Below are 14,664 nucleotides of genomic sequence, written 5' to 3' on the forward strand. Positions count from 1 at the left end.
GCTGCAACTCCCCGACGTGTTTGCTCAGTCCTTTGGCGACCACCGCCGTCCCCGTAGGTTGATGCCCCGCCCCGCCGGTTGCTGCAACACCTTCTGGTGGTCGAGGGTTTTCAAAATCTGAACATTTTTCAAAACAGAAAAAAATAAAACAAGAAAACGGAAAAGAAAAAAGAAGAAAAAGGAAAATGAAAAAAACAAAAAAGCAAAATGGATCAGCCCATACCCACGCGGGCCGGCGAGATGTGTGGCGCCGATAAACACCAAGACGAGAAGCCAGAAGCCAGAAGGCATGTGCGCGAGGCAGCTGGCACCCACGCCACCAACACGACTCCCAACCCAAAACAGAAAATGTTCGTGCGGTCTTGCTCCCTTTCTTCCTGGTCGTCGGTGGGAGCAGCAGCAGTGGCCCCGCGCGCCCCCGCGAACCCTCCTCCTCTCCCCTCCTCCCCGGCGCCGACGCCGCCCAAGTCCGGGCCAAGGCCCATGTCCTCCTCCTCCGTCGGCGCCGCTCCCGGAGCAGGCCGCGTCCGCGTCGCGGTCGTCGGCGACGTGGTATGCTCCCTTTATTTCCCTCTCTTAATTAAAGCTTAAAAATCGTCTGGCCCTCTTTTCCTTGCGGGCATGGATGCTGGACATGAATACTTGTGTTGCGGTTCTCAATGGGGTTCGTACGCGTAGCCGATTCGGAGCAAGACGAAGACTGGTTTGGGCACTGAAGTCTCTGCTCGTTGACCTGGTTTATTCAGTCAGGCTCCCGTTTGGATGCCACGAGGGGGTTCAGGTCCAGTGATATTCGTTGGTGTTTGCGAGTTGCTAGTGGGTATGTGTCGAAGACGGCCTTTGATCGTAGTTCACATGGTGGCGTATTTCGTTCTTAATGGTAAGCCATATAGAATGACGAGTTGGATGTGTTATGGTTGCTGTATGCCTGTCTATCTGAACCAAGAGTAGTTTCATGCGTGAGATGCTATGTACATCCCCCCTAACAGATTTTTTGAAAGGAGAGAGGGCAGAGGGAGTGACAATGAATTGGGTCGGCGTGGGGTGTGGGACATTTCCTGCCTTCAAACAATCTCTCCCAGTAGTGTTTTTCGGAAATACGGCAACAGAGAAGGGGCTTGGGGTGACATCAGAGGGGTTCAATGCATGGATTATGCAATTTAGGTGTGTGTTTTAAGCTTAATCACTGGACTACCCTAAGTATCACTATAAATCTATAATTAATGAAATTGCATAAATGTCCTAAGGCCCCTGTTCTGGATGTGCCTTACCCTACAAGGTACGACGGTCCTTATTTCTCTGAAAGGGGACGAATTGTTGTCTTTCACCTTCTTAATTTTGGCTACATAAAACCATCAGAGTATATAAATAGCCGTGTTGTATCATGTCTCTCTTGAGACCTATGTAATGAGAACATGTCATGTCATTAACTGGATGTTATGCACCGAAACTTGCAGCACGATGATTGGATCCTTGATGAAGATACAAGGGCCCTCCATTTTCTTCAGGTATTGCAAATTTGTATGGACCCAGTCTGTCGTATTTGGATATCTCATTATCATGTCCACATTTGATTGTTCTAGCTTCTCCTTAATTTTACAATGTACCATGCATGCCTGTCTGTTTTAAGTAACGTTGTGGCCTTTATATGCTTGCGACCCATGCTTAATCGCATTGCATGTGTGTTCCAGTATCGAATTTACACATTTGATACATAAGTCTATATCGTCCTTTGTTGTTTTCAGAAGCCCTAACTTGCTCTATTTGAAATGCAGCCAGATCTGGTGCTTTTTACAGGTATAGCTATGTCTGCATTACATGATTTGCTAATTTCGTTTTCTACATGCATTTTGGTTATTGTTTGTCATCTCCTGTTTGTTCTCGATCTGTGGCAGGTGACTATGGCAACGAGAATGTTCAACTTGTCAAAAGCATTTCAGATCTTCAGTTTCCAAAGGCAGCGATTCTTGGTAATCATGATTGCTGGCGCACACATCAATTTTCGGAGAAGTACGAGTCATATTTTCATTTTTAAGGAGGAAGTATAAAATAACCCCACTTAGCTTTTCTGAAATAGTTGTGTATTTCGTTGGTATTCAGGAAGGTAGACCGTGTCCGGCTTCAGTTGGAAAGGTAAGATCCTTACATATGCTATCAGTTGCATTTTAGAATATTTTGCTGAAGGAGCTGCCAATGAATTAGTCGTGCACATTTTGCACAGTTGCTGTTATTTCTTCAGTTGTATCATGACAATGTAACCACCATAAGATATCTAGATTTACTGCTAGGTCATTTAATTAGTCACTTCTTTTTTAATTTATTCACAAAGCACTAAGTTGAAACAATACTTGAATTTAAAAGGGAGTGAGCTCAGTAAACTGACAAAACAAGTATAGCTAACCAAGTTATAGAGGTGCCTGATGATTATGGGTATCAGCATTCTTCAGCAGATTAGGATGCTCTTTATGGAGGAACTGTGGCAAATAATACTTCTCTTGCCTTTGCTTTTTCTTGTGAACATCAGCCTTGGTGAGGAGCATGTTGGATACAAATGCTTGGACTTTCCAACTATAAAGCTGAGTGTTGTTGGTGGGCGACCATTTTCTTGCGGTGGTGACAGATTATTTAGACCAAAGCTTCTGTCACAACGGTTGGTAAGAGATGCGCTAAACAATAGATACATAATTTCCTCAACAGTTTTGTTAGGTTTATCCTTGCATTGAGTTTATTTCTACAAACAATGTTGTCCTTCTCTTCTGCTCCTTTTGAATCAGAAACTTAAAGCTGTTATGTGAATTTGTTCAGTAATGGCTTGGTAGTACAGTGAACATAGTGGCACATATCATATTTCTTTCTTTCTCATGTCAATTATTACTGAATTATCTATGCAAAACAATTGCTACTGCATCTGCTAGTTTATAAACATCAGGACGCCACTTAAAGGTTGATAGTTTATGTTCTAGATTGGGGAGATTCCGAGTTTCACCAGGCTAGTCTATTATCATGTACTCCCTATGTCCCTTAACATAAGATGTTATATTGGTTGTAATAACATCTTATATTAAGGGATGGAGGGAGAATTTGACTACTTGTGCTAGGCAGTAAAAATGTAAGTACAGAACTAATGACCTCATCTTGGCTACCAGTGACTACATGTTGGTGGATCTAAGGACTAAGGGTAATGCGTTGTATGTCATAATCTCAAATCATCTTAGGAAGATGAGTACACCGAACCAGATATGCAGAGTGACTGGTTGCATAATTTGTTTTGGTTAAGGAACAAGCTTATTAGTACGCATTCATTGAGTGCTAGGATTAACACAGCTCAGCCTCCAAAAGTTCCACGAGAATTATTTTCACCTCTTGCCTTTTGCCCATTATGATGACACTCTACAGAGGGTAAGATTGGCACATGATAATAGACCTATGGAATGCGGTAGCTAAACTAACCAGCATTTGGTGGTGCTTCCATTCTGGCAACTTTTTTGGCATTGCCTTATAAAAGAAGTGCATCACACACCATTCTTAATTTTTTTCCTTTCCCATTTGTGGGAATATCCGCTGTTTTTTAAACTTAAGGCCTTAGCCCTGCTTTAAATTAATAAAGCACCAACACTATCATCAAATCGCTTCCAACTGATCGATCCCCTGGTCTGGATGGTTTCAATGGCCTCTTTCTTAAGAGGTGCTAGCATATTATTAAGGATGATTTTCATACACTCTGTCATGCTTTCTACAATGGCACTGTGAACCTCCAAAGCATCAATAACTCTCTTATTACTCTTATACCAAAGGTTCTCAACCCCGAAAATCTTGGAGACCATAGACCTATCTCGCTTCTCAACTCCTGCCTTAAGCTTCTCACTAAACTTCTTGCTGATCGCCTTCAAAAGGTGATCCTCAAGATCGTTCATCAAAACCAATATGGTTTCATCAAAAGCAGGACTATTCAGGATTGCCTCACTTGGAGCTTTGAATTTCTCCATCAATGCCATCAGTCTAAAAAAGAGATCATTATCCTCAAACTTGATTTTACTAAAGCTTTCGACATGATCGAACATGACGCGATCATATCCATGCTGAAACAGTATGGCTTGGACGATAGGTTTATCGTTAATTGTATTCTCTCTTCTGGCACTTCTGCGGTCCTTCTCAATGGGTTCCAGGGAAAACTTTCCATTGCAGACGAGGGCTAAGACAAGGCGACCCTCTATCTCCTCTTCTATATGTATCTACAGCTGATCTTCTTCAATCTGTCATCAACAAAGCTTGCCAAATCAATCTCCTTCAACACCCCATCCCATCGGTGAACGGAGAGTTCCCAATAATCCAATACACGGATGACACTTTACTAATTATGCAGGCCTGCTCTCGGCAACTTCTATGTCTTAAAAGCATCCTGGAAACCTTTGCCCAATCTACGGGTTTAAGGGTTAACTTCGCCAAATCTTGCTTACTCCCGATTAATGTTTCTAATGAGAAAGTGACCCTCTTGGCTGGCCTTTTCGGATACAAGCTAGAAACTTTCCCCTTCACGTATCTCGGCCTCCCGCTTGGCCTAAGCAGACCTCGCATTCGTGACCTCGGCCCGCTATATTCGAGGATTAATCATCGCCTTGCTGCCACTGCCTCTTTCCTTTCTTTTGATGGCAGAATAATGGTGACTAAGGCCATCCTCAGCTCTCTACCCACTTTCTACCTCTCCACTCTCAAAATTGCAGATGGAGCCATTGAAATTGTGGATAAAAATAGAAGGATTGGAGTATGGGGTAAAATGGATAACTCCAACAGACCCAAATCTTTGGCAGCATGGGACCTAGTATGTAGACCAAAATCGAAAGGTGGTCTGGGTATCAGTAACCTTGCATCCCACAATGAGGCTCTTCTTATCAAATTTTTAACAAATTTTTCAATAAGGAGAACATTCCCTGGGTCCATCTAATTTGGAAGAGCTATAATAATTCCACTCCACAAGCCTCTAACATTTCAAGTTCCTTTTGGTGGAGGGACATTGTCAAGCTTTGTTCAAAGTTCAAGAGGATTGCCTCATGCGCGATTGGTACTGGTGACACTGCACTCTTTTGGAGCGACAATTGGGCTTCGGATGTCCTCATGACAAGGTTCCCTAGGCTACACTCCTTCGCTACTAATAAGCTAGCTTCTGTGAAGAATATTCTTGCATTGGACGACCCTATTGATGCTTTCCATCTCCCGTTGTCCGCCCAAGCTTTCGAGGAGTTTCATGAGTTCAATCACCTTATACACCAGACCAGATCCACTAGGAACGCTGATGGAAAAGACGTATGGTTTTATAGTTGGGGCACTCATTTCTCCGCCAACAAGGTTTATAAGCTAACCTTCGAACACATTCAAGCCCCATCCTTCTCTTCATGGATCTGGAAATCAAAGTGCACCCCCAAGATTAAATCTTTCTTCTGGCTTCTCGCTAACGACCGCCTAAACACCAAGGATATGCTTATAAGGAAAAGTTTTTCACTCAATGACAACGGAATATGCCGTCTCTGCGATGATGGGTTGTTAGAAACCAGGGACCATCTCTTCTGGAATTGTAACTTCAGTAAATATTGTTGGCAATCCATTGGCATCACTCTTGAAGACAACATGGAACTCTCTGAGATGATTGCTACTGCACGTGGAATTTTTAGGAAGCCTTTCTTCTATGAAGTGTTTGCCACTGCCACCTGGAATCTATGGAAGCAACGGAACACTTTTATTTTTGACAATGTAACACCTTCTATTAGAGCTTGGTCCTTTTCTTTTAAGAGGGACATCTTCCTTCTCTCTTACAGAATGAAGGAAGACCAAAAAACACCTCTCTTAGCTTGGCTAGACACTTTGTAGCTCTCTTTGGGTTATGCCCAGGGCTAGGCCCTTCTGTACATTCCCTCCTTTCTTCTCCTCTTGTACATATTTTATCTCTTTTAATAAAATTTTACTGTCGGGGCCTCCCCTACAGTTTTTAGCTCAAAAAAAAAGCACCAACACTACAAAGTCAGGATACAGACTGAGCAACCGCTCCAACATCACAACCAGCAACCGCTCAAACACAGCACGACTACAGCAGTTCCCCTGACCGCGACATAGGCCACAAATGATAGTTCAACAGCAAAAAACATAAGCGGTTCATAACAGTATCCCGCACGCTCAACCCGGATGAATATCCGCTGTTGATCATAAGTCATAACTATAACCTGTCACCACTGATTGGTTGCTATGGTCATAATGTAGGTATGGTGTCGATGATATGGCAGGAAGTGCAAGGAAGATATATGATGCTGCCTCAGGTGCACCGGAGGAGCACTCTGTCATACTACTTGCACATAATGGACCAACAGGTCTGTGAACATTCGAGTAACCAAGTTGTATGGATATCTTATGGAACTCATCACTAAGATGTTTTATGTCCTAACAAGCCTTATCTTCAATCATGGTTACACAGGTCTAGGTTCAAGAATGGATGATATCTGCGGGCGGGATTGGGTAGCTGGCGCTGGTGACCATGGTGATCCAGGTCTGATATTATTCATGACGATGTTTCAACCCCCCTCCAGTTACCCCTTTCTGAAGCAGTTGCTTCATATGACCACCTCTGCAGATCTGGAACAAGCGATATCTGACCTGCAAAGCAAAACCGGTGTTTCGATCCCGCTTGTCGTGTTTGGGCACATGCACAAGAGACTGGCCTACGGTGGAGGCCTGAGGAAGATGATCGCCTTTGGAGCCAACCAGACCATATATCTGAACGGAGCGGTCGTGCCTAGGGTGAAGCACGCGGGAGAAAGCAGCGCCGCTGTGATCTCCACAAGCGGAAGCGATGGGCTGCAAGGATCAGGATCCACGGCACACACTTCGCGGGCGTTCACCACTGTCGATCTCTTTGATGGCGTCGTCGAGAAGATCTGTGAGGTCTGGGTGCTGGTGAGCGGCGCGGGGGCTGAGCTTGAGGAGGAAACTGTCCTGTACAAGCGTCCACGTGAACCGTGACGGCTGGATTTTGGTACGAATAATGTTGCATGGATTATATGCAAGTGTGCTGTGGCGATGCTGATGAAGCTGTTAAAAGAGTACATTTGTTATCCCCATATGCTTTGTTTCCTTGCACGCATTGTTGTCTGACAAGTGAGAAACCATTTCTGGTATACATAGCCGCACCGCCGCCTGGATGCCACTTTCTTCTCCACATCGCATCCTTCATCCCATCAGCCGCTCGTGGCCTCGCTCCATCTGTCGTTGCTGACTGCAGCCCCACCCACCGCGTCCGCTCCACCCCAGCGACTATGATGATGACCTCACCGCTGGGTGCTGGCATTGGCAATCTCCCATCAACTCCGGACCCTCCCTGCTCGTTTCCGTTGAGCTGAGCCACCGCCGGCAGTGGAGATTTCGCTTCTTCTGTAACCACTCCGGGCCACTGCTACTCCACATGCTATCGATGTTTATTCCGGAATGCCCGCCTCCTCCCACCCTGTACCTGGTGAAGGCCGCGCGTCTGCATATGGCAGATGATGGGCAACTTGCAAGAACTGTCCTGGCAAGCTCGAACGTTGAATCGCCCCCTCTTGCTCGTGAAAATGGCTGCCCCCTCGTGCTCTTGAAAATATCAGTGGGCTGGCAAATCATATCAACCATTACGGTACGTGTTTCTTCTGGATTCAGGTTCTATGCTAACGTATTTTGCACGCTGTTTTGAGTTCAGCGATGTGAAGTCTGAACTGCTATGGGAATTCACGGCATTATAGTGTTTGAGAACAGGACATGCTTAGTATTTCAGAACATATAAATTGTGCACCCAATTTATAACAAATTAGCTCTTGTGATATTTTTTCCTTGAGCGAATTCCATTTTCTACCCCCAAGTTTAACATATGTGACAACAATCATCCCATTTAGCTATAATTCATCTGTCTTACCCAATTTAATGAAACCTGTACCAGATTTTACCCTTATAAAATTTGAAAGTGTCAGTTCCTACAGACCAAACTGACAAACAAGTCTAGTATTTTTTTTCGAGAAAACGCAAAGGACTCTTTGCGTTTCATTTCATTGAAAAGATAGGGAGAAATAAGTTTACAAGCCTCCTAGGAGGTGGGTTACAGATGATAGCCAAGAAAAACCTAGTGTACATCCCAGGTTGTTGGCAGTACGACGCCAAGCCCGGTGGCGCCCGCCGCCTAGCCTCGCACTGGATGTCGCGCACAAGGTCGGCGACCGAAGGCCGCCCTCGCTCGAAGACACAGTTGTTCCTATGCTTCCAAACCATCCACGGCACCATCAGCGCAGCAGACCCAGTCCCTTACGCATCGGTTTCGGAGCTGAGCGCTTAGCAGTGTCTAGCCAGGTGAAGATTGATGCGTCCGCGTCTTCGGAGGCCGGCATGGGATACCCAGCCAGGCCAAGGCCTCATGCCATATCTGCTTGGTGAATGAACACTCGATGAGCAGGTGGAGGTCTCTGGTTCTTGGTCGCATAGCAGGCATCTAGCATGGTGTTGCAGGCCTCTGTTCGCCAAACGATCCGCCGTCCAGCAGCGATTTTGGTAGGCAAGCCAATGAAACAATTTGACCCGGGGAGGCGCCCATGCTTTCCAAGTGTGTTTCCAAGCAGGGCATGGCATGGATCCCTGGAACGTGGCGAGGTAGGCGGAGCGGGCCGTATAGGTGCCGCTGGGCATCCACTTCCAGACTAGCTGGTCCTGGGCCTCCGAGAGCACGACGACGTCGACCATGCGCTAGAGCGTAAGGTACTGGCCGATCTCATGGTGGCCGACGACTCCGTGTATGTCGCGTGCCCTGAGCATGCCGTCCGCCACTGTCCTTCCTTTTCTTCTTCGCTTAGGGACACACGCATAGAGCTGTGTCGCGATTTCGCTAATGGAGCGGCCGCCAAGCCATCTGTCCTCCCAAAACAGGGCGTTGAGCCTGTTCCCCACTGTCATGGTGGTGGAAGCGAAGAACAGGGAGCGCTCGGCTGCAGTGAACTGCAGGTCGAGGTCATGCCATGCGCGTCGGTTGTCCGTGCGGCTGAGCCATAACCAGCGCCAGCGAAGCGCCAGGCTCGTGCGTTCCAGGTCGTGCACGCCGAGGCCGCCAAGGCTGAGCGGACGCGCCACGCGCTGCCAGTTTACATGGCAGTGTCCGCCGTTGGCCGCCGCGCGTCCTGCCCATAAGAAACCCCTCTGAATCTTCTTGATCATCTTGATGGTTCGCTTGTCGGGCGCAATGACCAGGTGGATGGGGATTGCGCCAAGCACCGATTTCACCATGACGAGGCATCTAACTCGATCCATGAGCCCTGCTTTCCATGTTGGCAGCTTGGCCGCGACCATGTCGACGACTGGCTGCAGCTGGGCTGCGGTGGGCTTCCTTACGGTGAGCGGTATTCCCAGGTAGGTGATAGGCAAGTCGACAAGCGGGCAGCCTAAGTCGGCAGTGGCGGTGATCACCTCCTCCGGCGCACATCGGATGAGGGTGGCCGTGCTCTTTGCATAGTTAACGCAGAGGCCGGAAGCCCTCCCAAACAGCTCGAGTATCTCTTTGACGGCCCTAACTTCCTCTGCAGTGGCGTGGCAGAATAGGATGACATCGTCGGCATAGAGAGAGATCGTCGGTATCACGCGGCGGGGGTGGAGTTCCCGCAGCACCCCGAGCTGTATCGCATGCCGGAATAGTCGTCCGAGCGTGTCAACGGCGAGGACGAACAGCTGCGGCGAGAGGGGATCGCCTTGGCGCAGTCCGCGCCGGTGCCATATTGGTGGGCCTGGGTCGCCATTGATCAGCACACGCGTGCTTGCCATGGAGAGCAGGATGGAGAGCCAGTCGAGGAAGCGGCTCCCAAAGCCATAGCGCCGTAGGGCTTCGAATAGGAAAGGCCAGGCAATGGAATCGAACGCGCGCGCGAGGTCGAGCTTGACGAGGATGCGTGGCGCGCCCAACTGGTGTAGAAGCCTCGCAGATTGTCGGACGAGCACGAAATTGTCGTGTAGGCTCCGGCCGCCGATGAACGCGTTCTGGGTCGGGCTGACCATGGCGTCAAGCTTCGGTGCGAGCCTCAAGGATAAAACCTTGGCGAAGAGCTTGGCCATGAGGTGGATCAGGCTAATTGGCCGGAACTCGCGTAGGCTGGCCGCCTCGTCATGCTTGGGTAGCAGCGTGAGGAACGCTTGGTTGAGCTTGGCGAAACCGCGCCCTCGAAGCTGGTGCAACTGCCGGAACATGTCGCCCACGTCGCCCTTGATCAGCGGCCATCACGCGCGCAAAAACTCAGCAGTAAAACCGTCGGGGCCGGGCGCTTTTCTCGCTGGGAGGCGTCGCACAGCCTGCCAGATCTCGTCATCGCTGAAGGGGGCGTCCAGGTCGTGCAGATCATGGTCCTGCCCCATTAGGTACTCGAAATTGAGCGTGCGATCCCTGGGCACCTCCGTTCCGAGCAAGGCGTCGTAGTGATGGAACGCGGCTTGAGCGATGTCTGCGTGCTCGGTGAGGACGCGGCCATCGTCGGTGAGGCTCTTGATCCTGTTCTTTTGGCGGCGGTAGGAGCATTGGCGGTGGAAGAAGGAGGCATTGGCGTCGCCGTCTTTGAGGGATGCAATGCGTGCCCTTTGCCGTGCCATGGTTCGTTCAAGCGAGGCCAGGCCGAGGTAGGCCCGTTTGATCTCCTTGCGCAGCCAGTCCTCGTGCGTGGTCAGGAGCCTCCCTTCTTGCGCTTTATCGAAACGCAGCAGCAACTCGCGAGAGATAGCGAGTTTGTGTCGAATGTTGCCCACCGAGAGCGCGCTCCAGCTTGTCAACTTCCGTGCCGTTGCCTGTAACTTCAGAAAGAGGCACTGGAAGGGATCGGCCTGCTCAATGGAGTGCCAGGCTTTAGCGACCGCGTCCTGGAAACCCGGCATCCGCACCCAGAAGTCTTCGAATTAGAAGCGCCTGTGGGCCGGGGCAGGGGAAGCAATCCAGCAGCAGCGGGCTATGATCAGAGACGACCGAAGCAATGCAGCGGAGGTGGCAATGGCAGTGGTGCTCTTCTCAGTCGGTAGTGCAAAGGACGCGGTCGAGGTGGACGAGGGTGGGAGGGGACTGCTCGTTGGGCCACGTGCAGCGGCGTCCATTGAGGTACACCTCTTTGAGCGCGAGGTCGTTGATGACTCGTCGAAAGCGGCCCATCATGCGGCGGTCCAAGTTGGTATTGTTCTTATCTTCGTCCCGATAAATCAGGTTGAAGTCGCCACAGATCGTCCATGGGCCATCGCAGTTAGCGCGAATGTCGCGCAGCTGTTGCAAGAAGGCGATCTTGTCAGCGTCCTCTTGCGGGCCGTAAACGACCGTGATCCACCATGGGCTGGTACTCGCAGGGGTGGACACCTTGGCAGTGATCGTGTTGACCGTAAACTCTGACTCAGTGGTGGTGACCTCCTTGCTCCGCCACGCCAAGAGGATGCCACCTCGTGTGCCATCGGCCGGTAGGTACACATAGTCGTCAAAATCAGAACCAAGGGTTTCGAGGACAATGGACGAGTAGACCAACTCAAGCTTTGTTTCCTGGAAGCAAACGATCGAAGTATCGGTGGTTGCAATGAGCGAGTGAATGGCAATGCGACGCGCACGCGCGTTGAGTCCGTGCACGTTCCAAATTACAATTTTGAGGCCGTAATCCATAGGAACTAGGTCAACAAAACAACAACTTTGCACGCCGCCTATGCCGCGATCGGCCGGCCCCCAGGCGGCGTCGTGGTGATCGACGTGGGCGTCAGGTGGGCGGGCAGCTCACGGTCGACCAGCGCGGCGCTCGCCGTGAGGACGTCGTGGGGGATCGGCGCCGCAAAGACATTGTCGTAGGCCATGCCTCAGCCGTGATGACTTGATCTATCCCGATGATGCCGAGGGTGCGGAGGATTTGCACGTGTGCGCGATGCACTGCCGTTGGCGGCGCGGCAGCCGCGTTGGCCATGGAGGACGCGGAGTGGCCCCGACGTGGGGCAAAGTTTGGGCTGCGCTGGCTTCAAGAAATCTCCAAGGGTCCAGGCAGCGGTGGGCTGCGCTGGCCGTGGTGGATGTGGCCTGCGGCGGAGAGTGATTGGTGGCGAGGCGAAGCGGCTCACGGGCGTCAAGGGGGTAGCCGCGGCGGTGGCAGCTGTCTGCGCGACAGTGCTGGTTGCTTGGGCCGGTGTCTGGGCTGCCAGTGCTGCGTGGCCGGCTCCTGGGCCGTGTGGGCCTGCACATGGGCAGGGGTAGGCGTCGAGGAGCTGGAAGCTTCTGGAGCTGGAGCAGTGGCGGGAAGCACTGGCACTGCATGGTCCATGCAGGCGTCGTCGTGGAGCGGCGACTGGACGGTGCAAGCGTCCAAAGCGTCCCCAGGCGTTGGCGTAGGAGAGACATGGTCCCGGCCCGACAATGGATCTGCATCGGGGGCAGCGCGTGCGGTCGCAATCGGAGAATCAGGCACCTCGCTTTCCAAAAGCGTGTTTGTCGGGGAAGGGCTCTGATCCCGACGCTCCTCATTGGGGGATGCATCTTCCGACTCCTTGTCCTCTTCTCGGCTTTCCTTTTGCAGCAGCAGGATTGGAGCAGCCGTGGCAGCCAATGGCTGGGTCAGGTCCTGGTCGCCCACTCCGCCTGTGCCAGCTATGGTCTCGATAGCAGAAGGGACAACTTTGGCTCTCCACACTTTCGCTTTACGTCTAGGCTTGGACTTGCCTTTTTTGGCTCGGCGATGAGGGCGCCTGGGCCCATGACAGACCGGCCAGGGGTCCACAAGCCTTTCCAGGGATGGGAGCGCCGCCGTGCTGGCTTCGCCGGAGCTCCAGGCTGTGTCAATGGCGACGCCGTCGGTGCGCGCCGGGCGTGGCGTAGTCCAGCCCGTTGAGTCCACGGCCATGCCGTCGGCACGTCCCTCCGGGGTGCCTCCAGTTCGCCGCTGCTTGCGGCCTCGACGCCGGGAGTGTTAGCCATAATCTTGACTTTAGGCACGGAACGTGGCTTGACTGATCCGGTGCTTGCGGTGTGAGCTGTTTGTGCGGCTGGACGTTGCATGCGAGTGGGCTGCTCAGCCAGGTGTGCTGTTAGTGCGTGTAGTTAGTTAGTGGCCGGGTGATGCGTGTGCATGGGTTAGTGGCTTAGTGGCCTGTGTGGCCGTGGCTGTGCGCTGCCTATAAAGCTCCCCGTGTACTTTTTTTTTTTTTTGCGAGTAAAAGAAGAAGCCATTAATTCGGAAACATTACAGAAAGGCCCCCAACGAAAACAAAAATACAACACAAGCCCTCTGCAAGTTGACCACGGCAGCGACACGCCGGAGCCGTCGGTGGCGCGCCGTCGCAGCTGCCTCCCTTGATGCCTTGGATCGGAGGCAGACCCCACGCGACCGGGAAGTCACCGAGCGCCGGTCCCGGAAGACCTACACCGGAGATTGCCGTCGTCGTCGATCCGAATCGCAGCATCCTCTTCCACAAGATCTCGATCTGCTGGCTCCGCCGTCCCACGGACACCAGCGCGGGGAAGCCACCCACAGCACCTCCGCAGAGATGCGAGCGCGGCAAAGGCGGCAGCTCGACGGCGAAGCTCCAGAAAGCGCCGCCATCGGAGGGGGAAGCCACCACCTGCAAACACCTAACCGGCCGCATCTCCACCCCGACGCCGCCGGTAGGGAAACCTAGCCCTCCTACACTATGTACACGTCGCGAATCGGCGTTCCCCCGACCTCCCGCCGCCGGAGCGACAGACGGAGGCCGAGGGAACGGCCGATTCGGCGACGGCGAGGTGGAGCACCCGGTGGTTCTACAAATCGCCTTCCGCTTTACTGTGGACGGGGAAGGAGAGGTCCAAGGTCCTTCTAGCAACAGCTAAGCTCCCCGTGTACTGATTGTAAGAAGTATCGAGTTGTAGCAATGTAGCCTGTGAATACAAAGAAAAGACTAGGGCGTCTGTGCGCCCACGGCGGCGTTCGTGCGCCGGCCGGGAAAATTTCTGTGTCCACTGTCCAACTCCTTCTTCCTCCTCTGCCCTGTCCGTGAGCTGAGAGAGAGAGTAGCTAGGGTTGCCCTCTGTGGCAACAACAAGTGGTATCAGAGCCTTGTCGATCCGAGGCGCGGCCGTGACGCGCGGTTAGTCCGCGACGAGCATGGCGGACGCGGAGGCGGCAAGGTGACGCCGTATGTGCGGCGAGCGCGGCGACCGCGGCGGACCTGCGTGGTGGGCGCGAGGCCGCGGTGGCGCGGCATGGCGGCGGCGTGGAGGAGGGCTCTTGTGCCCACGGAGGCCGTAGCGGCGCCATGCGACGGCCGTGGAAGCGGTGACCGGCGTGAGCACGCCCAGGTCGAGCAGGCGGAGGCTCGGCTCCATGGCCGGGTGTGATGTGCTCACCGGCGCCCAGGTCTCGCGGATGAGGAACGGCTCACGATCGAGGAAGGTCTCGCGGATGAGGAACGACTCACGATCGAGGAAGGTCTCGCGGATGAGGAACGGCTCACGATCGAGGAAAAATCGGATCTCCATGGCGTGCGTGCGCGTGGTGATCGTGGCGTATGTCACCGAAATGTCGGGCGTGTGTCGCCGGCGGAGAAGGAGCTCGGCGTGTGTCGCTGAGTAAGAAGATGAAGACGACGGCAGCTGCAGCAACTCCGGCAATGGCAAGTCAAGATTAGGGGGGAAAATGTTAG

General features: G+C 52.0%; 2 protein-coding genes across 3 annotated transcripts; one reads left to right on the plus strand and one right to left on the minus strand.

Annotated features, from left to right (window-relative positions):
* Positions 1-299: 299 nt before the first annotated feature.
* LOC127317945 (uncharacterized) lies at positions 300-7,103 on the plus strand. 2 transcript variants are annotated; one of them, XM_051348545.1, is made up of 9 exons: positions 300-552; positions 1,458-1,508; positions 1,776-1,797; positions 1,896-2,010; positions 2,101-2,133; positions 2,525-2,650; positions 6,250-6,356; positions 6,461-6,532; positions 6,617-7,103. In XM_051348545.1, exons 1-9 carry the CDS (start codon positions 349-351, stop codon positions 7,003-7,005), a joined length of 1,119 nt encoding a protein of 372 aa, XP_051204505.1. In that variant the 5' UTR covers positions 300-348; the 3' UTR covers positions 7,006-7,103. The 2 variants fall into 2 exon arrangements, with proteins under 2 accessions (XP_051204505.1, XP_051204506.1); XM_051348546.2 differs by having other exon boundaries at positions 536-552; positions 1,746-1,797.
* Positions 7,104-10,263: 3,160 nt separating this feature from the next.
* On the minus strand, positions 10,264-10,908 carry LOC139833549 (uncharacterized). The gene has a single exon (XM_071823850.1). The coding sequence runs from the start codon at positions 10,906-10,908 to the stop codon at positions 10,264-10,266; it is 645 nt and encodes a 214-aa protein (XP_071679951.1).
* Between the last annotated feature and the right edge of the window lie 3,756 nt (positions 10,909-14,664).

The sequence above is a fragment of the Lolium perenne genome, chromosome 7 (genome assembly GCF_019359855.2).
Source record: "Lolium perenne isolate Kyuss_39 chromosome 7, Kyuss_2.0, whole genome shotgun sequence".
Lineage (NCBI taxonomy): Eukaryota > Viridiplantae > Streptophyta > Magnoliopsida > Poales > Poaceae > Lolium > Lolium perenne.

Bases quoted from the DNA above. Each gene is read 5' to 3' on its own strand.
- LOC139833549 (XM_071823850.1), bottom strand. From the start codon at position 10,908: ATGCCGGGTTTCCAGGACGCGGTCGCTAAAGCCTGGCACTCCATTGAG.
- LOC127317945 (XM_051348545.1), top strand. From the start codon at position 349: ATGTTCGTGCGGTCTTGCTCCCTTTCTTCCTGGTCGTCGGTGGGAGCA. The intron at 2,134-2,524 runs GTAAGATCCTTA...TGTGAACATCAG, and splicing joins GTCCGGCTTCAGTTGGAAAG to CCTTGGTGAGGAGCATGTTG. The intron at 6,357-6,460 runs GTCTGTGAACAT...ATGGTTACACAG, and splicing joins TGCACATAATGGACCAACAG to GTCTAGGTTCAAGAATGGAT.